This window comes from Sorex fumeus, unplaced genomic scaffold (assembly GCF_029834395.1).
Source record: "Sorex fumeus unplaced genomic scaffold, SorFum_2.1 ptg000051l, whole genome shotgun sequence".
In the NCBI taxonomy this organism is placed as follows: domain Eukaryota; kingdom Metazoa; phylum Chordata; class Mammalia; order Eulipotyphla; family Soricidae; genus Sorex; species Sorex fumeus.
In genome coordinates, this window is record NW_026606108.1 from 32,530,050 (window position 1) to 32,553,324 (window position 23,275).

At 35.8% G+C, this 23,275-nt stretch overlaps 1 protein-coding gene across 2 annotated transcripts in view; it reads right to left on the reverse strand.

The window, feature by feature from the left end:
- Nucleotides 1–1,257: 1,257 nt before the first annotated feature.
- The window catches only part of KIF3A (kinesin family member 3A), a 61,124-nt gene continuing 39,106 nt past the window's right edge, over nucleotides 1,258–23,275 (reverse strand). The window contains exons 6-18 of one of the 2 annotated variants that reach the window (XM_056124269.1): nucleotides 23,136–23,275; nucleotides 22,457–22,654; nucleotides 21,067–21,241; nucleotides 16,763–16,861; nucleotides 14,572–14,643; nucleotides 8,832–8,988; nucleotides 7,951–8,131; nucleotides 7,282–7,392; nucleotides 5,841–5,966; nucleotides 4,185–4,238; nucleotides 3,846–3,914; nucleotides 3,196–3,320; nucleotides 1,258–2,371 (exon numbers count right to left, since the gene is read on the reverse strand). In XM_056124269.1, the coding sequence (XP_055980244.1) occupies nucleotides 2,323–2,371; nucleotides 3,196–3,320; nucleotides 3,846–3,914; nucleotides 4,185–4,238; nucleotides 5,841–5,966; nucleotides 7,282–7,392; nucleotides 7,951–8,131; nucleotides 8,832–8,988; nucleotides 14,572–14,643; nucleotides 16,763–16,861; nucleotides 21,067–21,241; nucleotides 22,457–22,654; nucleotides 23,136–23,275 (1,556 nt within the window). In that variant the 3' untranslated portion in view covers nucleotides 1,258–2,322. The remainder of the gene's footprint in view (nucleotides 2,372–3,195; nucleotides 3,321–3,845; nucleotides 3,915–4,184; nucleotides 4,239–5,840; nucleotides 5,967–7,281; nucleotides 7,393–7,950; nucleotides 8,132–8,831; nucleotides 8,989–14,571; nucleotides 14,644–16,762; nucleotides 16,862–21,066; nucleotides 21,242–22,456; nucleotides 22,655–23,135) is intronic. The other variant, XM_056124270.1, reaches the window with a different exon arrangement.

Here is a 23,275-nt window from a genome sequence, read left to right on the forward strand (position 1 = left end):
AGGGTATTAAAGAATATACCACAATTAACCTTCTACCAAGGTTCTTTTAATAAATAAATATTTTTAATTAAAAGAAAAGAAAATATCCCTTTAATAACATATATAAATATTTTTATGTGTGACACTCATTTTAAATCTACCTATTTCAAATAATGACCAATTTTTTTCTATATCCTTTCATGAAATTAACACTGAAGTTACAAAATATTTCATTTGTAGACAAATACATAATAGATGTGAAAAAACCATAGCACTGCTATGACTGGAGCTAAGTGAATAGCAGTAAAATCAGTGTTATATGGTTACTCAGGCCTGGTTCAAATATTTAATTTTGGTATTCAATATGATGAATATTTAATGCAGATCTGGTATAAGCAATTATAACAAAAATGCTTTTAAAAAAGAAGACTGCTTTAAAAATGTCTCAATGTTTTGACTTGTTATAGATTTCTTTCTGTTATTAGAAAAAAATCTAGCATAGGTTTAATATTTCTGTCTTAAAGGTAATGCAAAAAATTATTCCTTTCCTAGTAACTGGATTGTTCAAGGCTAGAAACAAGCACTTTCATAAAGTATCCATCTTTTCTACTAGCAAAATTAAATTTTCTCTATATTAATTACTAACAGAGTTAAGTGTGCTTCTTTAATTGCCAAGATATTCAGCTCATACAAAGCTTTTATAAGATAAATTCAAGTTTTCACAGTACCTAAACAATGCCCCACAGAATAAAGTAATAAACTTCTAACTTCCTTATATACTACAAAGAAAATGATGCCAACTGAATAAATTCTTAATTCCTAGAAAATAGTCACCAAACACAGGATATTTAGTACACAAATTTGGAATGTACTTTAACTTTATGGACACATTTTCACCACTGTTTCACAAATATACCATCTTCACTCACCTCACTCTATACACAGCTTTATAACTATAAACCAATATATAACCAAATGTATTAAAAATAATACTTTAATAAATACTAACCTATAAAGTCTAAAAGTTTGTAGCCAATGTATTCAAGGCTAATTGGAAACATCTTAATAGGTATAGGAGGAAGTAACTCTAAAAAAATTTCAGTAAGCAGTCAAACAAAACAATTTTATCTATTACAACTTAATTACTATAAAATAAAAAAATTATTATTATTTGGGGTCACACCCAGCAGTGACCAAGGTTTATTCCTGGCTCTGAGATCAAGGATCCTTCCTGGCAGGGCTATGTGGTGCCAGGAATTGAATCAGGGTGGGCCACATGCAAGGCAAGGGCCCTACCCACTGTGCTACCTCTCTGGCCCTAATTTTTATTTTTTGAGTAATATGACCCAACAATTTGTAACACAAGAAATTTAGGTAGAAGTCTTTTTATAAATAAAATAAAAACCAAAGTGTTTTAAAGACAAGTGATTAAAAGCTATTTTTCTTGCTTCGTTTCACTTTTTGGATAATGGAAATCACTCCCTATTGGATACAGAGCAATTTCCATCAAAATTTAGAATTCAAACACAAGAAAGCATTTACTTGTCACATCTCAAAGTGAGTTTGAAAAAACAATACAAATACATGCAGATATCAGTGACAATTTTCTGTAACTATAGCGCCTTTATATTTAGGAACAATTCACTGTCTCAAAGGAACATGAAACCAGAATAAAAAATATATACTTGTCTTGAACTCAAAGTGGAAAAAAGGTCGAGAGGTCCAGATGAAACATAGTCTTAAACTGTTTTTCAAACATGAATACATCCCAAAACTGACCATAAAATTTCCTACAGTAGATTAATAAGATCAGACATCTCATACTTCAATTACAATGAATGTTAAAAATTTAACTTATTTAAACAGACCAGGTGGGTTGTTAGGGTTGAATTATTCTCAAATATGCAGTTCATACATTCATATTTAACAGTACAACAAAAGACAATTAGATATGCTACGTTGCGTGCAAAAAATCCACCTTTTTTTCTATTTTGAAATTCCAGTTATCTGAATATACAGTAGTTGGGTAAACTAGTAACAGATTTATGTATACATTTCAACTGCAACTCTATAGTATGAGCTGCTCCTGCAACTTCCCTGCACAGTATAAGCAGAAGAGTAATATAATAATTTGAATGAGTATCAGTTGTACCAATTTAATATGTCAGGTTAACTTTATATAGACTAAAAGTTATTAGGCGAATTATCATTTCCAGTATTATTCCATGATTTACAGTTTCCATTACTTGAAATTACACAAAAGTCATCAGTGTTTTAATGAAAGATTTTTGTCCAGGCATGAGAATATCACTCATTTTTATTGTAACTTTAAGTCTGTAACATTTACTGGAGTAAAGAGTCAATTACAGTTTCAGGCTTTGCAGAACGCTTTCTGTTTAGAAAAGAGAAAAAGAAAACCATGAATGCTTTCTTAAAAGACAAAAACTCAAACATTTGTAGTAGATGATACAGGGAAGTCACAGTATAGAAGCAGACCAAAGTTTAACATGTTTGAGATCAGTTCAAGCTTTTTCAGCCTAAGGGAAAGTCATTCTGAGCAGGTGCTAGCTCATGGTACCCTACCTAGAGTGTTGAGTACTGAGTGGAAACACGTCTCCAAAAACTGCAAGGGACAATGTGGACTTCATGCTTGCCAGACCTAAACTACTTAATTATCTCTTTCCCAGATGAGAGAGGTGCTAAAGCTGTAGATTTATTCAGTGAAAGGCAGAGATACAAGTTAATCTGAGGCACCATCTCACAAAGGCATGCATGAGGAGGAACAGAAATACTCTATTAAGGTGTCACACTTATCACAATTTTACTTGGCACAATGAGTTATTCATTTCTAAATAGGAACATGACAATAAACACAATCATATAGTATAATATCAGGAAGTCCCTTATTGTTAATATTTCCCTATGCTTAAGACCATCTATTGTTTTCTTAGGGATTTCATAATATAGAAAGCTAACTCTGGCACACAGGTATTATGGTATGGTTCATCTAATGTTAGTTCACAGACTATACTATCTCTCTAGTCCCTAGAAGACATTCACATTTTTAGCCAGTTTATTTACTTAAATTGAAACTACATAAGGATTCATCTTAAATTCATGCCAAAATGCATATAATGCTAATGAAAGTTTCTTTGTAAGTATCTGATTAGAATACCTCCAAGACTTTCTTTTATGGGACTCAAAGACAGTACTCACCTTCTCCCTGTCTTGGGCCTTGCCTTCCCCTTTGAAGTCCGTGGCCGTTCCAATTTCATCAAAGACTGTCGCAGACTCTCTTCAGTATAGGCGAGATATACATGAGAAAGGTCCACTTCAAAGGGCTAAGGAAAGGAAACAACACTCTTATAAGACATTATCTAAACTAGATTTAGGGGTGATCTAAAATACTCAGTAAACTTGAGGGACAGTCAAAGGCCAAATAAGTGTTTAAAGATGATTTATTAATGTCATTTTCCTGAAATGCATTCATCAAAGATTGATGAGTAAGTCCCATGCCTTAAAATTTACTTAGATGAAAAACTACTGCTACCTTCCTTAAAGACGCAACTATTTTTTGTTGATTTTTAAGTAGACTAGCTCTGAAAAGAAAAGACACATTAGAATCTCTAGCCAGAGAAGCGGTGAGAAGAGTATTACGATCATCACCTCCATGGCACTCTTGTGGCATAAATGACAGACTTCCTCTCATGAATGAAGGTCATCAGAACTGTCCTAATCAGCACCCCATTCTAGAGTCTTTATTCCCAGACGATTAGTTCACTTTTCAGCAGACTTCACTGACATAATAAAATTTAGTGACCTATTTTCCCATAAAGAAACTAATTTTTTAAAAAAAGTATTCTTACATCTTTCTCTTTTTTATCAGAAACTGGAGTTTGTTTCCGCATATTATTTCCTGTATAGGCAACACATTTCTAAAAAGCAAGAGAAAAAAAGATGGGGGAGATTTGTTTTAATTAGTAATAATTATTATTAATAAGACAAATTGTCATAGATATGATATTACACTCATACAACATGCTCAACAGAACAGGACCCAGAGATCATTCAGCACTATGGAGCCCCAACCTAAACCATTTACAACCAAATATTCTTTGTGCTATAGTTAACTAGGAAAACATTATCCACCTTACTATAGGAAGTATCTCTCAAGTATTTCATAAAAGAATGAAAGCAATACTCACTAGCTGCCATTCTCCTATGTCTTCATTCCAATGGACATAGTTTTCAATCATTTCCTTTTAAAAAAGTCAAAGGTAGTCTACTTTTAATATGTACTATATTTAAAATACTATTCATACTTTTGTTAAATATTAACAAAAAAAGTTGTTTTAAAACACTTTTACTTCTTGATATATTCCCTTTATAAACTTTAAAATATATAATTTTCAGGAATATATAGATGTAAATAAACTATACATAAATGTCAGGGGATGAAGAACATGATAGGAGCCTTGGGTTAGATAGAAAAAGTGAAGAGGAGGCCACTTGAGGGATCTGGAGGATAGGACAGGGAGGAGACAGCATCTGTGGTGGCGGGAAGTAGCATTCAATCGGCAGGAGGCGGTGCTGAAAGGTGGTCAAGTGTTATGTATGGAGCACTATCTGCGACAGCATTGTAAACCACAGTGCAAAACTTCTAAAATTAAAAAAGGAAAAAAAGCGCCTCTCATAGAAGCAGTCTACTGGGAGGGAGACAACTGGGTGGGGGGCGTTGGTGGAAAAAAACGGACACTGGTAAAGCGATCAGTGTTGAAAAATTGTATGCCTAAAACCCAATCAATCATGAATAACTTTGTAATTTCAGTGACTGACGAAATAAAAAAAATTTTAAATAAAATGTTAAAGTTAAAAAAAAAAGGACAGTATTTGTGGCATATGTATCATGAATATACTAATGTTAATTATTAAGTATTAATTTGATAATAGTTAAAATGGATAATTTTATGTTGGACATATTTGCTTGGTTTTAGGTCACATCTGGTGATGCTCAGGTATTACTCCTGAATCCCTCCTGGTTGTGCTCAGGGGACCATATAGGATGCCAGAGATTGAACCCAGACGCATGCAAAACAAACTTCCCACCCACTGTACACTCTCTCTGGCATCTAATGTTTTATATATATATTTTAACACAAAAAGAATTAGCATATGTAGAAAGAAAGAAAAAGCACAAGAGTTCTGTTCTGTTAGGATAATAACAGGATAAAAAAACTGGATGAATAGAACCTACTTTTTGATAATGACTGCAGTTACATAAATCCTGGTTTCTTTAAAGGGCTGATACTCTCTTATTTATATACTTAAAAACCATGTGTTAAGAACAAGTAAGAATAGAGGACAGAGAGTTAGTATGGTAAGGCGCTTGCCTTATCCTGGTCTGAAAATCCACCACAGCATGTGGCTCCCAAAGCAGTGACCCAGGATTAAGTCCTGAGCATAGCAGGTGTAGCTCAAACCCCATAAACACACACCCAAAAAAAAAAAGAAGGGAAAAAAAAAGAAAGAAAATTAAGAACTAAAGTGAAATCTAATGGCATTAGTTCAATAAAATGTTATAGTCATAACTAAAAGAGAGATATTAAATATCAATTAAACTAGAAATTCTCCTTCCTGGTCTGGAGACAGTACAGGAGGGGAGAGGTAAAATGCCTCCTTGCGTAGCCGCGTATGGTCCTTGAGCACCACCAGAGGTCACTCCTGAGCACAGTCAGGAGTAGCCCCTGACTCAAACAGGTAGGGCTCAAACACCAGAAAAGAAATTGTATTTTCTTATTTCTTAATCCCTATCTGTTGACCTCACCTCTAAGTCACTTCTTACTTAGAAGCCATCTTCTTACCTGATAGTCCTGGGGTATAAAGTTATCAATAATAAGCATCTGAAGTCGAAGTTCCCGACTAAGTTGTCGGATATTTTCCAATAACCCTTCAATTTCTCTCTGATGTTCTTGCTGAAGATCAGCCATCTACCAGAAAAACAAGGAAATTTTTTGTCTTTAGCAAGACAACTGTTTTTTTTTTCTTTGTTTTTTGGGGCACACCCGGAGATGCACAGGTTACTCCTGGCTCTGCACTCAGGAGTTACCCCTGATGGCACTCAGGGAACCATAAGGGATGCGGAGATCAAACCCAGGTCAGCAGCATGCAAGGCAAATGCCCTACCCACTGCACTATTGCTCCAGCCCCGACAAAACATTTTTAAATACAAAAAGTTCCATATGCCATTGGTAACTGGTATAAAAAATGGTTTGAAATCTAACAACAAAACAATAAATAGGGCTAACAACTAAAACAATAGATTTAACAACAAAACAATAAAGAGGACCAGAGAGTTGGTGTGAGGTTAAGATACTTGCCTTGCATGTGGCTGCAACAAGAGCTGAATCTCAGCACTATGTATGGTCCCCCAGCACTGCCAGTTGTTGCCCCTGAGCAGAGAGCCAGGAGCAGCCCCTGAGCAATACCAGATGTGGCCAAAAACAAAAAACAAAAATGAAGAGAATAACATTCTTTATTCCATATGAGTTAAGGCCAAAAATAATTAATTTGCTGGAGTGGCTAAAATTTCTTTGATTTGGGGATTACACACAGTGCCAGGGATCAAACCCAGGCCTCCTGCATGCAAAGCGTACACTTCAGTCTAGTTAGCCATTTTTCACGTCTCAACAACTAATGTTTAATTGCATATAAAATTTCTTTAAAACTATAAACACATAGGGGCTGGAGCAATAACACAGCGGGTAGAGTGTTTGCCTTCATGCGACCGACCCGGATTCAATTCCCAACATCCCATATGGTCCCCTGAGCACCGCCAGGAGTAATTCCTGAGTGTATGAGCCAGGAGTAACCCCTGTGCATTGCCAGGTATGACCTAAAAAGAAAAAAAAATTATAAACACATAGCAGTACTATGGCAGGTCAGAGGAATGAACCAGCTGACCTGGGTTCATTCCTCTTCACCCCATATGGTACCCTGAGCCCCACCGAGAGTCATCCCTGAGTGCAGAGCCAGGAGGAAGCCATGAGCACTGCTGGGTGTGGCCCCAAAAGACAAAATTATAAACACACATTATGATTCCTCTAAGACTCAATGCTATGTAAACAAAAAAATATTAAAAAAAGAAAGAATGGCTCAAGTGGTAGAGCACATGCCTTACCTGAGAATTTGAATTCCATATCCAACACTTAATGAGTCTCTGACCTCTGCTCCCAAGTACTGCTGGGAGCACCTGCCCCCGCAAAATTCAAAATCACATTAACAAGCAGATTCTAAGAGACCAACCTCTGATTTTGCAGCCATCAGCATAGTCCAAACTTTCTTTAATTTCTTGGTCTTTCCTTGTGCTTCCTCTTGCAAACTGGTATATTTTTCTTCAATATCCAAGCGTTCTTGCTATGTCAAAAATATATAAACTTCAGAATAATTTTATTAAATTATATATATTATAATCATTATAAATGTGCAGCAGCTACCCTTTACAAAGTACTCTTGAACATACAGGTTTTGAAGTGATCAGATTAATTTATAGATAGATTTTCCCTTCTTCTATCTCCTCATCCTCCTTACCATGAAGATAAAGATGAAGACCTTTATGATACTCACTCAGGATTTTCTTAAGAATATTCTCCCCTTGGCTTACTCCAGTATATTATACATATGCAAAATAAGTGAGTTTATTTGTTTGTATTATTATATTATTACTAAGGCTTTTGGTCAAGAGCAGGTCATCAGAGATTGGAGATATATATATCTTATATATATACACACACATATACATATATATAAATATATATTAATACATATATGTATATATGTATTTAATGTAGTTTAGATAATAGCAATCAATGAATATTTCTAAAGTTTCACTAAGATTATTGATACTTAGCTTCTTGCTACAAAAAATAAAATGTCTTTAGCAAGGTGCCAACAAAAAGCAAAAGTTTACATTACCTCTTTTTCTTCAAGTTCTTTGCGAAGCTGCTCTGCTCTTTTCCTCCTTTCTTCCAGTTCCATATTAGATTCTTCCAGAAGTTTTTCTTGTTCCTCAGCTTTTGCCAGTAAATCTACACCACCAACAATCACCTTCTTCTCCAATGCAGATAACTTCTCTAGCAAAGTCTGATGTTCTTGTCTGTTAATTAAATGAAAACACTCTAGGAGCTGGAGAGATAGTACAGTAGGTGGGGTATGTGCCTTGTCTGCAGCCAACCCAGGTTCCATCCCCAGCACCCCATTTTGCCAGGAGTGATCCCTGAGCACTGAGCCAGGAGAGGCCCAAAACTATATCTATCTATACATACATATATACATATATTATATATATATCAACTGCTATTCCAAAAATTAACAATCTAGAAATAAAATTTATTTATTGCTTTTGGGGTTACACCCAGCTATACTCAGAGGTTACTCCTGGCTCTGCACTCAGAAATTACTTCTGGTGGTGCTCAAGAGACTATACGCAATACTAGGGATCAAACCCATCTTGGCTGAGTTCAAGGCAAATGCTGTACCTACTGTACTATTGCTCCAGCCCCTGAAAGTAAAATTTCTAAAAAGAATTATAAAAACTTCATCAAATAAAACCACTGTGAAGCATAAATTATTCATTCTTTAATTTTAATTTGCTAATACTTTTTTCTTCTCAGAGAGAGGAAATAATCAAAACGTGTTTTTCAGAAAAAAAAATCTAGAAACATACCTTCTATCTCAAATTAGCTGCACTGGAGACAAAAAAGCTTTTACTTACTGTTCAATATTCTTACTTATGCATGCTATGAAATAGACTAGAAATTTTAGTTTCAAATCCATCTCTACTTAGTAATACTCACTGGGCCTTAAGAAGATCTTTTTCCCGTTTCTCTAATTCAGCTCTAGCCTTATTCCTTTCTTCTTCTTCCATATCAAGCTTTGTTTCAAGTGCTTTTCTCTCCTCATCGATTTTTGCTTGCATTTCAACCATCTTATCTGGGGAAACTTTCTTTTTACCTATTAGAGCCATTTAATAATTACAACAATCACTCTAGACTCAATGTTTTATTCTTATATAAATCATCTTTAATATCTGAGATATAATCCTTAATAATACAAAATAAAAATATCAAGACTGTAAGAAGGTACATAATGTATTTCTATCAACTATCCCTAAAGAAATTTTTAACAAACTGATAAATTAAAACTATCATTCAGTTGCCAATGTAACACAAAAACAAAAATAAGCAATAGAAATAAGCAAAACAGATGAGCAGGAAAAAGGAAGAGCAACAAGAACGCCAAATAAAAAAGCAGAGGGGTTGGGACGCAGCTCAGTGGCAGAGCACCTGCCTCTCATATACGAGGCCCTAGGTGTGATCCCCAGAAATTTAAAAGTAATAATCTAAATATATGTGTTTTCAAATAATAAATATGTTCAAAAAAGCAACAGAATTGTTTACTTTTCTTCTAATACCTAGGTATAACATCAAGCGGCTTCTCAAAATATCACCCACAATTTATTAAAGTGAATGAAGGACAATTTTGTCACAAAATTCAGATAGGGTGGGTGTTGTGGCTCAGTGGAAGGTATGTGAAGCCCTGAGTTCGAGTTTTTGAACTACAGGGGGAAAATGCAGATAAAATATCACATAGTTTTTAATATATTTTTTAGAGTTTTACTAAAATTTTTAATTAACTTTAACAAAAATTTTTTATCTGAAAGTATTTGAAAATATACTTCCAAGTGAAAACATTTAATACTTTTTAAATTAATTATATAATATTTACATAGCAATTAGGCATTTCATATTTGCTGAGCTGTCATGGATATAACCTATCCTGAATGAACTACAATAACTATTACAAAACTCAGCATTCTAAGTCAAATTAAATATGTCAATATCAAACATAGGTAGAATTTCTACCAAATAATAAAGCTGTAAATATAACTTCAAATTCATTTTTCACTATAATGTCTAAAATACTGCTTTATATACATAAAATAGGTTTTCCCAAAAACAGTTGACTTAATTTGAAAATTTGAAAAAATAAAAAATTAAAATAGCTTATTAAACTGATAAGAAACAGAATAAAAGATAATACACTTTTCATAATACAACTTTGAAATATACTTTCCTTCAGAAAAATGATCAAACTTTTGGTAGAACTGTTCTGATGTTCTCCTGAATTTTTTCTGTCATCTTAATTAACTTCCTTCCCAAAGGATACAGGATAGTATAAACTGTTAATTATCCTACCCAAAAGTTAACCCCTCCTGATAACAAGAGAACTGAAAAATGATGATGACAGAGACATATATCAAAATAAATTCTTTCAAGTACCATGAGACAAAGAATAATTCACAAATTTTTTCTTCTGATAAAATAATATTAAAAACAGCATTTAAAATACATTACCCTTCATTTCTACAAAAATGAAAGTCCAAAGCAAGCTTAAACCACAAAACAAATAAGCTAAATAAAAGAGTAAATTAAAGCATTGATCTAATTTCATGCTCTGGTGTGGTGTGATTCATTGCATTCCAAAAGTCAGGGTTTTGGACTGATTCTGTTAGCCTCTCTGGCATAACTGTATGTATCAGATATTCTATTGGATGTTCTGAATGATGCTATTAAAAATTAATTAAAAATCTAATTTCAGTAAATTTCTGGAATTTGTCATTGTTAAAACTCTTAGGTCTGAGGTGGGGTAGAATAAGTTCAGCTATAAAGTTAGGCACACGAAATAAAAATATTTTTCTTTTACTTAGGCCAGTTGATATGACTCAGTAGTAAAATGCATGCATTATATGTGTGAGTCCTGGGTTTAATTCCTGGCGTCACAAAAAGTATATGTAAGTTCCTTTCCACTTCAGAACTAAAAACACTTAAAAAAAAAAAAAAGGGCAAATAAGACCAAAAAGTGTGAAGATATGAATACTAGTAGCACTGTAGCACTGTCCTTCCATTGGTCATCAATTTGCTCGAGCAGGCCCAGTAACGTCTCCATCGTGATAACTTGTTGTTACTGTGTTTTGGCATATCAAATACGTCACAGGTACCTTGCCAGGCTCTGCCGTGCAGGCAAGATACTCTCGGTAGCTTGCCGGGCTCTCCAAGAGGGGCGGAGGAATCGAACTCAGGTTGGCTGTGTGGGCCGTTTGCAAGACAAACGCCCTCCTGCTGTGCTATCGCTCCAGCCCATGAATACTAGTAGTATAGATTAATATATGTATGCTAATCTTTTTTACTTCCATGGTTCTCTTCTATTCTTCAAAATATATGTATATATTTTAAAAAAACATAGAAGCTCTAATTTTCTAGGCTTCTATAGTTCTCTTCTAATCTTTAATATATATATTTTTAAAAATCCTGAACTAAAGATGATCATACAATATAGCTAGGTTGAGTTTCAAAGTCTGTAACATTCTTACAGCCAGAATTACTCAATAAATTATATTATTTTCAAATACTTTAAGCAAAATGTGTGCTAACTCCCTTAATGAGGCATTTAAAAATGTGACATCACTATGTCATTTTCACATTAAATTTTTTTTTGGACCACACCTGGTGATGCTCAGGGGTTACTCCCAGCTCTGCACTTAAGAATTACTCCAGGCGGTGTTTGGGCGAATCATATGGGATGCTGGGGATCAAAACAGGGTCGGCCATGTGCAAGGCAAGTGCCCTGATTGCTGTACTATCACTCTGGTCCCTACATAAGTTTTTATATATATTTTTAAAAATCTTAATCAAACCAAATAAACAAAAATCCTAATATTACATGATAGAACTCAGTAGAAAATTTCAAGTTAATATAATAAAAATGTTAGTCATAAAGAATTTAATTAAGTTAAACAAGGTATATTTTTCATTGCCCTTTGCCATGTGCTCTAACCAAAACTGTGAAGACTAATTTTAGCCAGGTAAAAAAATTTCATGGAAGTGTTAGCTGAATTAATTTTATTTTTGTTAAATGAGTGCTCAAAAGTATAAGTAAGAATTTTTAAAGGGAAGGAAAAAAATGCTTAAATCATAATGGTATTTTCAGTATTTGGTTTAATGGAGCTTTAAGAATTTAGAAAAATGGAGGGCTTTTTTTGTTTTTGTTGTTCGAGTGAAAGGTGAAATATTTGTTTAATATAAAAGACAGATACTTACCTTATAAAAATATTTTTAAAATTAAAAATGTAATGTAGTTAAATAATAAAGTTGTTTACAGTTTAAATAACTGAACCACGTGGAGTGCAAATCAATCACACCAACCTGCTTGATCTTTCAATAAGAAGTAGTAAGCAAATCGTAGACAGGAAGCATATGCACAGAGATGAGAAGAAAAAAAAAGCATTATTTCTTTTGTAAAACAAAAAATGTATAAAAGCATTCATTTCAAGTATAGAAATCATTGAAATTGAAATAGAGCTATTTTATATTTTAAAAAAGCATACTTAACAAAAACAGATCTAAGTGAAGCAAGGAAAATAAGATTAATTTAGTCTAAGATTACAATTTAAATAAGCCTCTAGAGTTCACACTGATGCCCAAAGTCCTACAATTATTAACAGTTCGGTACCACATGTCTATACCACCAAGAGACATAGAATTGGGAACCTGCTAATAACGGGGGGAATAAAAGAGCAAAACAAAAGTAAGCCAATTTTTTAATTAGCACGTTAAAAATAGTAAAATTTAAATTGTCCGTTTAAAATTTTCCCAATTCAATGTTCTAAAGATCCGTTACAGGTGTGCCCCCCTTTAAGAAAGTAAAACACAAATTTCTCAATCAACAAAGTAGATAAATTATAGCAATTTGCAAGCACTATTTGAGTAACAAAAGATTTAATTAAGAATTATTTTTAAGTATAAACCTCCCCCATTACATTTTATCTCCGAGATTTATTTATAAGCACTTCCCAAGAAAAAATATACATCGCATAAAGTGAAGTACACCTGCACAAGAAAACATTGCATTCAATTTATTGGTGGACTGTTAAGATTTATGATTCTATTGAAGTAAATGATCAATTGCTGATACAAGCAAAGAATGTTTAAAAACATACCATTCATATGTTTAATAAGAAAGATACATACAAGTTATGCATAACAACCACATGCTGATTCATCTTCTCTCCACCTAACCAACACACCCATGTCACAACAAAAGAACTTAATGTCTGTCTCAGGTATGCAAATAATAACTAAAATTGCTTGACTTGACAAGTAATTTCACAATATACTTCTAATATGTAATTACTCTAAGATTTAAGGAAAGTGTTAAAATAGAAATTTTAATTTTTCCTCCTGCTAACAGATATTTTCTAATATTTCAGTTTATAATACCTCTAATATGTTTTCTAAACTAATCAATTATGTTTTCTAAAATAATCAATGTTTTGATAAAATTTAATGAATAACAGTAGAGAAAATTCCCTACTAAGCTTGGAATTCTTTCTCTAAAAAGCTAAAAGCTTAAGAATAATAACCAATAGCTTTGGGAGGTTTGGGGCTTTATTTTGTTTGGGGGCCACACCCTGGCTATTTATGGCTTGGTGTTGGGGAGATTATAAAAAGGGGGGGAAGCACCTTCTGCATGAAATACATGCATTCTGTCTACTGAGTGCTCTTCTCCAGCCATTTATGTTTGTCATTAGTTTTGGAAAGGTTCTATCTATAGGTAATGCTTTAAAAGTTAGTACGCTGCAAGTTAGTACAACAGGGCGTCAATATCTTTCTTCTGGAAATAAATAATACTTTGGGGTGGGGAGAGAACTCGAAGGGCTGGAGCTCATATTTGGTATTTTAGAGCCGTGAGTTCAAGCCCCAGCACCCACAGATCCTTCACTACAAGGAACCAAGCCCTGAGCACCCTGACCACCAAGCCAGAAGTAGCCTGACCACCTCCAGGTTAGCCTCAAAACAAAATAAAACAAAATTACTAATACTTAAAACTTAATTATTAGACCCATCCTGTATAAATGCTTCCTGTGTATCTGAATTCTCTAATCATACTCTTACAAAGTTTCTAAAATAAATTAGGAAAATTAGAGCTAGGGACAAGTACAACTTCATATTAAATACTTTATCTTTACTGACTTCAAACTCTACTTCTGTCTTTATTTGCGATTTTTCAATCTTAAGTTATGCCTAAGAATAAGACACCAAAATGTAAAATCTTTATATTTTAAGACATGTTATAATGGATAGCAGTGCACTTAAAAATATAACATACTTTTAGAAATTCAGGATTGGTTATTACATGTTCCTAACACTGATAGAGATTAAAATTTTATCCTGTAACAAAGAAGTCAGAAGATTTTATCTTTTATACAGCTTACTTGCTCTTTTCATTATCTCAACTGCAAAAGCATGAATCTCTCTTCCATTTTCTCCAACAAAAACTTAGCACATGTTTTAATAATTATGGTTAACTGGAAGCAATGAAGGGGGTGGTAGAAATTATCACATGCTTTGCTCTGCTTAGAAGTTAAACAAGTATTCTTTAAGTAATGAGAGGGAGCAGTGCAGCAATTCTCAAATGAAGCCCATGGATTATGGAAAAGCCAAAGCTCTGTTAGAGAATTTAAGAGCTACCACTCACTAGGCAAGAACTTATCCAGAGGTTTCTCTATGACAGAACATGTAGAGTCTGAACTACTGCTGCTGCTACTGCCTGGAAGACAAAGAAACGAGCCCAACGGATCCAAAGAGAGAGGAGACAAGTAAATAAACACATACACAGAGAAAAATTCAGTCCCAGAAAAAAGAATTTAAAGAAGAATTAAACTTTGTATTAAAAATTTGCTTCCCTCTAAAATCAGTCTTGGTAGTTTACACACACTGTACTCTACAAAGCCATAGAGGGGAATTATCATCTATTTCTTTGAACATTCATAAATCTCACTACCTAAAAAACATGAGAGTTAAAATAACAAGGAAGAAAATCATCATTTGGTGATACATTTATTTAAACTGTGTTTAGGTTGATAAACTGGTTGATAGATTAAAGGAACTGAATTTTAAAATTTAAATCATGCAAGATTAAAATTATAGGGATGATTAATCACCACTCATTAAACAAATTAATTTGTCTCCAATTCCATTCTTTTCCCCCTAAAACATCAACCTGTAGCACTATAGCACTGTCCTCCCATTGTTCATCGATTTGCTCAAACGGGCACCAGTAACATCTTCATTGTGAGACTTGTTGTTACTGTTTTTGGCATATTGAATACACCCCAGTGAGCTTGCCAGGCTCTGCTGTGCAGGCAGGATACTCTCGGTAGCTTGCCAGGTTCTCTAAGAGGGATGGAGGATTTGAACCCGGGTCGGCCTCATGCAAGGCAAACACCCTACCCATTGTGCTATCAATTATCAACATCCACCTAGCAGACATGAATCCATGTTTAAGGTTTCATGGCAAAACCTTGAAAGGCTCACTGAAATGTGTTTTAATTTCTAAGTCTAGAAGTAATATTTTAATATTTTAATATTTTCAAATACCAAGCAACGGTATTTTTCTATTTAAATTTATTGTGTTTTGTTTGGGGCCACATCCAACAGTGCTCAGGACTTATTCCTGGCTCTGTGTTCATGGATCACTCCAGGCAGGACTCAGAAACCATACATGGTGCAGGGATTGAACCCAGGTTGACAGCACATAAGGCAAGTGCCCTTCCCAATGTACTATTGCTCCGATCCCTTAAGTGTTATTTTTTAAAAAATTTATTATCTGCTTCGAATAGTATATGCTATGAACAAACACTCCAGACATAAAACCAGTACTCTAAGTAGGAATCAGCAAACATTTTCTATGCAGAGACAGAAAATCAATGCTTCAGTGATGCAGTCTCATGTGAAAGCCATAAACCACATGTGAATAAACAGGCATGGCTACTAAAGAAAATGTAATTTGCAAAACCAGGTGATAGGCTGGATTTGTTCAGCATACTGTACTTGCCAACTCTGATCCTGATGTTACAGAACCTTTAGAGCTTTATAATTTGGGACACCTGATAAGTGATGATCTTACTTGCTGCAAGATCATTTTACTAAAATAAGCAAACTATAAATTAGCTTGAAAACAATGATTTATGTTAATGGAAGAGAGTTCTGACATCAATAAAAGGTTTGAAATACAGGCCATTATAATATGTCTCTCTCCTGCATGTTATGTTTCCTTATCCTGATATAGTCATAACTTACATTTGGCAACAATTGCCCCAAAACAGGGAGGAAACAAAAAAAAAAGCTAAAATATATATATTCTTGAACAACTTTTCTACTTAAAAAGTCACTGACCTGTTCATTTTTGGGGTCAGACCCAGTGGTGCCCCAGGCTTACTCCTGGCTGTGCTTGGAGGACTATATGGGGTACATCTTACCCACTGTACTCTCTGGCCCCAAGTCAGTTACTTTTAAAACTTAAGTATACTTGAGAAAAATTTGTATTACTGATTTCCAAAAAATACTTTGGCTTCAAACACAAAGAAAAACTATATAAAATGAAAATGTTACTTGACATTTTTAATGGTGTGCCAACTAGCATACCTTTTTACAATTCTAAATTTTAAAAAACAGAACACATGACATTCTATTCAGTTACATATAGTAGGCCAGTAAATAAGAAAAATACAATGAGAAATTAACCATATATTGGCACATTACTTCTATTCATATTATTACCATAACTGAAAACTGCAAAATAAAAGGAACACATTCAATGGCATTAGGAATGTTAAAAACATCATTAGGTAGCAGTCCCTGTTAATTTCTGGAACAAAAAAACTTACCCCGTCTTTTTTTCCTTTTCTCGCCATCTTCTCCAACCTCACCTTCTTCCTCATCATCTTCCTCTGAACCACTGATATCAGAGCCTGATATTTCTTCCCCTTAAGCAGGAATTCAAGACAATAATTTTTATTCTGAACTAGATCGTTGGCTATTTAGAAAATGCCTATATTAATCTTCTCATAGTAAGTTGATACTACATTAAGCAACAACAGCAGCAATTTATTTTAATATTTTTACTCATATCTAATTTCTATATTAGATATGCTAAACTCAGAAATGATATACACAGATATCATGTTTCATTAGTTGTTCAGGCACTACACCTGGCTGTGCTCAGGGGCCAGGGTCATACCAGGTGACACTCAGGCACAACAGGATATCCGGCCACATAAGGTGATATTTATGGAGGAAGGGCAGCGTGCTGGGAAGGAGCTCAGGCCCCACACAAACAAGGCACATGCTCTACTACTTTACACTGCATTCCCAGCTCCAGAAACTTCATTTTTATAGTTCCTAAACAGAAGTTAAATTCTGAGCCATTAGAAAAGTTATTAGTTTAAGTTATAGTTCTAAGTACATAAAAAATTACAGACTAGAATTATTATTTCACTCTACAAAAGTCGTCATGTAGGGAGCATTTTCTCTTTAGTTTCCCCTTTAAGATTTTCATTCAACATGTGTTTTATTTTTTTCACTTTGATTTTGTTTTTAATGAATCTTAATTTGAGCAATTTAAAGTAAATAATGATCAAGAGCATATTTTGCACACATGAGGCACTGAATTCAAACTCCAGTAGCACAAAAAAGAAAGAAAGAAAGAAAGAAAGAAAGAAAGAAAGAAAGAAAGAAAAGAATTACTTTATGAGACAGTAATTCACTTCTGGTTAGTAAATGAAAAGAAAAATGCAAGACAGGAAGATAGTTCAAGTAGCAGAGCACAGTCTAGTATGTACAAGGCCCTGAATTCAATTCACAGCAGATATCTCTGACCCTCCATAGTCCTCCCACCCTGCTTGCAACACCACCAGGTATAGCCATTTAAAAAAAAAAAAAGAAGAAGAAGGGCTGGGGAGATAGTGCAAAGGGCTGGAGCCAGTGCTTTGCATCCTAGAGCCCTGTACTTGAATTCCCAGACCTGCATGGCCTTCAAGTAGCAATAGAGGAAACCTTAGAACTGAATTAGGGTAGTCCAATAACAGGGAAGGAGAGAGGAAGGGGAGGGGAGGGGGGGAGGGAGGGGGGGAGAGAGAGAGAGAGAAAGAGAGAGAGAGAGAGAGAGAGAGAGAGAGAGAGAGAAACTAATTCAAAATATATACTCATCCCTAAGTACATTGTATCATTATTTACAATGACCAACCTAAGTGCCCATTATGGATGAATGCATAAAGAAAATGCTCAGGAGTGATTCCTAAGTGTAGAGCCACGAAAAACACCTGAGCACCACTAAGTGTGTTCCCAAAGCAATACAAAAAATATTACAGAGGCCAGAGAGTTAGTACACAGGCTAATGACTACTAGGAGCTAAGAGACCTCTCTCTTCCTCAGCCCCTGGTGACCATTACTCTAGTTTCTATCTATAGAGATTTAGTACTTAATGAGTATAAAGTTTCATTTTGGGATGATTTTAAAAGTTCTAGAGAGAGGCTGGAACAGGGGTTTGCCTTGCACATGACCAACTTGGGATCAATCCCTGGCACATATGGTCCCCTGAGCATCACCAGTATTAATTCCTGAGTGCAGAGCCAGGAGTAACCCTTGAGCACCGCTGGGTGTACCCAAAAAGCAAAAATAAATAAAATAAAAAAAACAGTTAAAGAAAAAGTTCTAGAGAAGCCAGACAGCTAATACAGGGGTTAAGACAATTGCCTTGCATGCAGCAGGTTTGATCCCTGGCTCTGTATGGTCCCTGAGCACTGCTAGGAAAAACCCCTAGGCATTAGTGTAGTCCCAATCCTCCCCCAAAAAAGAATAAGTTCTACAGATGGATGGTTTGTGATGAACAATGGAAGTATATTTAATAACTGTGCACTTAAAATGATTTCAGTGGCAACTTTTTTTATATATAGCTGCCAATTTTTTAAAAATTTTAAATAAAGTCTCCATTGGAGACTTTGTTGTTACTGTTGTTACTGTTACTGTGTCTGGCATATCAAATACTCTCGGTAGCTTGCCGGGCTCTCCGAGAGGGGCGGAGGAATCGAACTCGGGTCGGCCATGTTGGCCGCTTGTAAGGCAGACGCCCTACCCGCTGTGCTATCGCTCCAGCCCAGAAAAATAGGTACAAGCAGCGGTAAGGTGTTCGCCTTAAAAGCGGCCAACATGGGAAAGAAAGATGGCGGCCGCACGGGAGCCTTGTGGACAGCAGGTTTGAGCCGGGGGCAGGGGGCAGCAGGGGCCTCATGGGAAGGGGGGCGTTCTGGGCCGTCCTTCACGCCCGACCGAGGTCACCAGCTGCCCCCCACGAGCGGCTCTCCGGCACGGCCACGACTCCAGAGCACAGAAACCAATCTCTTAACTATCTAACTTTTAATAGAAATACTTCAGGGTTAATAAGTGAAACAGCAGAAATCCAAAACCGCGCGGCTGCGATAGTGGTCGCGTGACATCATTTTATTCTTAAACCAAGCTGTAGAAAGCAAATCATTTCACAACACTGTTTCAGCATATCTGATTGGGGGGGGGGGGGTCGTAAACTCTTAACAATAATTGTGCATCTTCTATCGAAACAATGTATCTAGTCAAAGTATATAGAGTATTAACTAGAACTCATCTGCCTCACAGGAATTGGTAGGGGTGGGAGGTGGGGTTCTATTGGGGTTCATGGTTAAAAATAAGTATTGGTAAAGGGAAAAGTGTTTGATACTTACATGACTGAGACCTAAACCCGAAAGCTCTGTAACTTTTCCCACAGTGATTCAATAAAGAAATAAACTATAAAAAAAAAAAAAAAGCGGCCAACATGGCCGACCCGAGTTCGATTCCTCCGCCCCTCTCGGAGAGCCCAGCAAGCTACCGAGAGTATTCGATATGCCAGACACAGTTAACAACTTATCTAAGAAATTTTAATTTTTTCTGAATGAATATAAATATACCACCTAGTGGTCACATTTAAAATGCCAAATTTTATTATCTAACAGGTAGCTCAATCAATGCTTTTTCTCAATGCTGTACTCAAGTCTACTGAACCAGCTGCTTCTCAAAATATTTGATAGTGACATATTTGAATTTCATATGATCTAATCTGTTTCTCCACAGACTGAAAAGAGGCCACTGTAAGGTCTCTGCTTACTTGGTATGCAAGAGACAGCTCTATGTAAGAACCTAAATACATAAACATCAAAACTTATTGTCCACTTGGGTTGAGAGATGTGTGCCGAATGTAGACTATAGATCAAACACAATGGCCACTCAATGCCTTCACTGCAAACTACAACACCTAAAATGAAAGAGGATATAAGGGATTGCCCTGCCAGAGTGGCAGGGTGGGGAGGGGGGAGATGGGGTGGTGGTGGTGATGGGAGGAATACTGAGATCACTGCTGGTGGAAAACGGGCACTGGCTGGAGGGATGGGTACTCGATCATTGTATGACTGAAACACAAGCACAAAAGTTTGTAACTATGTAACTTACCTCATGGTGATTCCCTAATTAAAAAAAAAACACAAAACCTTGTTCTTATAAAAAAAATCATCTCTTTATAACTATTCCTAAGAAATCTATTAAAAAATCATAAAGGCTGAGGGGATACTTTAAATTATTTCAAGTCATATACAGCAAAAGTATTCTCTTACTTGAACTTAAAATGAAAAATTAGGTACCTTGATAAATTAGGTACCCTGGAGAAATATGTTTTTAAGTATCAATAATAGAGACTCAAAGAGGTTTTTGTTTGTTTGCTTTCCTCAGTTTTGCACCACACCTGGCTGTGCTCAGAGCTTACCACTGGCTCTGTGCTCAAGAATCACTCCTGGCGGTACCCAGGGGACCATATCTGGTGCTGGGGATCAAACCCGGGTCAGCTATGTACACGGCAGCACATTACCCATTGTACCATCTCTCTAACCCCTCAAAGAATTTTTGATACTTTCGATTTTTTTGGCTTTGGTCTGGGGGCCACATTCAGTGGTGCCGAGGGGTCATTCCTGGCAGTAAGTGGTGAACCGTATGAGGGCCGGAGGATCAAACAAGGGTGCAAGGCAAAGGACTTAACTCCTGTACAAGCTCTCTGGCCCAATAGGTGGAGTTTTTTTTATTAGAACACTGGTTAAACAACTTAGAGATTAATATTTTAAGATTAAGTTACCTTCCTCAAGTTTTTTTTTCAGTTCTTCTATTTCTTTCTGAAACTGACGAAGCAAAGCGTCCTTCGGATCTTCATTAATTCTAGCTTTATTTTTAATATTCTTAGCACGGTTGGCGTACCGTAATGTACTGATAGTTTCATCATAATTGTAGTCTGCTGGCCCAATATTGGCACACTGTTAAATTAGAAAACAAAACTTTACTTGACACCAGTTAAAATCACTAATATATCAAAAAGAATTTCTCACTGGAGGACTGCTTCAGCATTACTTAGCCAGAAGACAAGGCCTAATGGTTGAGCATTCTGATCAGTTGATGTGGTACTACCTGGGCCTAACAGTGCTGGGCACCAGTAGGGCCATGCCAGCCCTTTGTTCTATCCCCCCAGCCCCCATAAAGAATTATTTTTTAATTTTTATTATAGCACTATAATTTACCAAATTGCTCACAATAGTACAGTTGTTCCAGACACTAAATATTCCACCAGCAGGGCAGGGTGCCCTTCCCTTCACTGATGTCTCAAATTTCCCACCCACAACTCCAATCCCTGCAAGCACAATCAAATGTACTTCATATTGTTTGTTACAATACAAAGGCAAGCTGAATTATCAAATCTTAGGTCAATAAGTCAATTTGTGGTAATTTGTATAATTGTTGTAATTGTTATAGCTCATAATGATGTGACTAAAGTCATTGTCTGAGACCTTGGTAATCATTTTATTTTCTCCAAAAGAGAATTTTTGAAGTCCATTTATATTCTGGTCTTTGTGAGAAAGAGAGCATCAGCCACATGGATTTACAGACACCTTTATAGACTAGCTCATATGATGTATTTTTAAAAAGGGGCTGAAGAGAGAGAATAGGGAATGGTGTTTGTATTTCATGCAGCCAACCCAAGTTCAATTCCTGGAACCACCAGGAGTAACCTCCAGGTAAAGAACTGGGGGTATGCTCTGAGTACACCACCCCTCCCCCACAAAAACAACCAAAAAAAAAAGAGAGAGAGAAAAGAACTACAAAGTTTTAAAAAGGTACAATAATAGCTATGGGGGTGGCAGGGGCGGGGGGGGGGGGGGTGGTTTTTTTTTTCTTTTCTGCAAATGTACTGCATATCCGGGGCTGGGGAGTTAGAGTGGTTAAGGCACATGCCTTGGGTGTCCTGTTGTGGCCTCGGTGATCCCTGGCACCAAGGGCCTGAACAGCAGAGCGTCCTCTGGCCCTCACATTGATCTTCCACCCAGCTGGCCATTAATAACAGCAGGGGACTCCTGGGTCTCCTGAGCACCTCCTGGGAGGTCCCCCCACCAAATAATGTAAAGCATATCAATTATCAACCCAAAGAATAATGTTAAATTTGCCTGATGATAGCTATACTACTAATTAAATCTTACCATCATGGTTTTTGAATTTCCTCCTAAGGAATCCTGAAGAAGACGGGTCAATTTAGAATTACGATAAGGCACATGAGTGCTTTTTCCATCAACCAAGGCAGAAATTACATTACCAAGGGTAGAAAGTGAAAGATTGATTTTTGTAGCTTCTTTTAGGCGCTGTCCAGTAGCTCCAGTTTTTGCTTGTCTTTCTGAACCCTAGTAATATAAAGATAAAAATAAAAGTAAATCTTTAAATAGAGCATAATCTTCTCAAAGTTAAAAAAAATCAAACAGAGGAAGAGAATTGACTAAGGGTAGAGAAAAAAGCAGGACTCACACAAGTTCTGCTTAAGTTGGGTGTGGAGTACATGGGAGATCATTATACGCTACCTACTTTTTGTATAGGTTACAAATATTTCACAATGAAGAGGCAGAACTATAGTCTAGTGGGTAGGTGCTGTACTCCCAATCCCACCAAAAATAATTCCTGGGTGCAGAGCCAGGAGTAAGTCTTGAGCACTGCCAAGTGTGACCCAAAAACAACAACAACAACAAGAAAAGAAATATTTTACGATAAATAATAAGTTAAACATAATCACTAGAAATAACTTAAAATCACACGGAAATCATACCTCCTCACTTGATTCCTGTTCATACATAAAATAGTCACACATTATTAAGTAGTATTGTTACTTACAGCAAGATCTACAAGATGGAGCTTCCCCATCCTGACATGCATGTTACCATCAACACCTTTCTCACTGCATTCTATAGTAATCGTAAAGATGGCATGGGAGCGAGAACTATGTTCATTCATATTAGTTGCACCAACAGAAC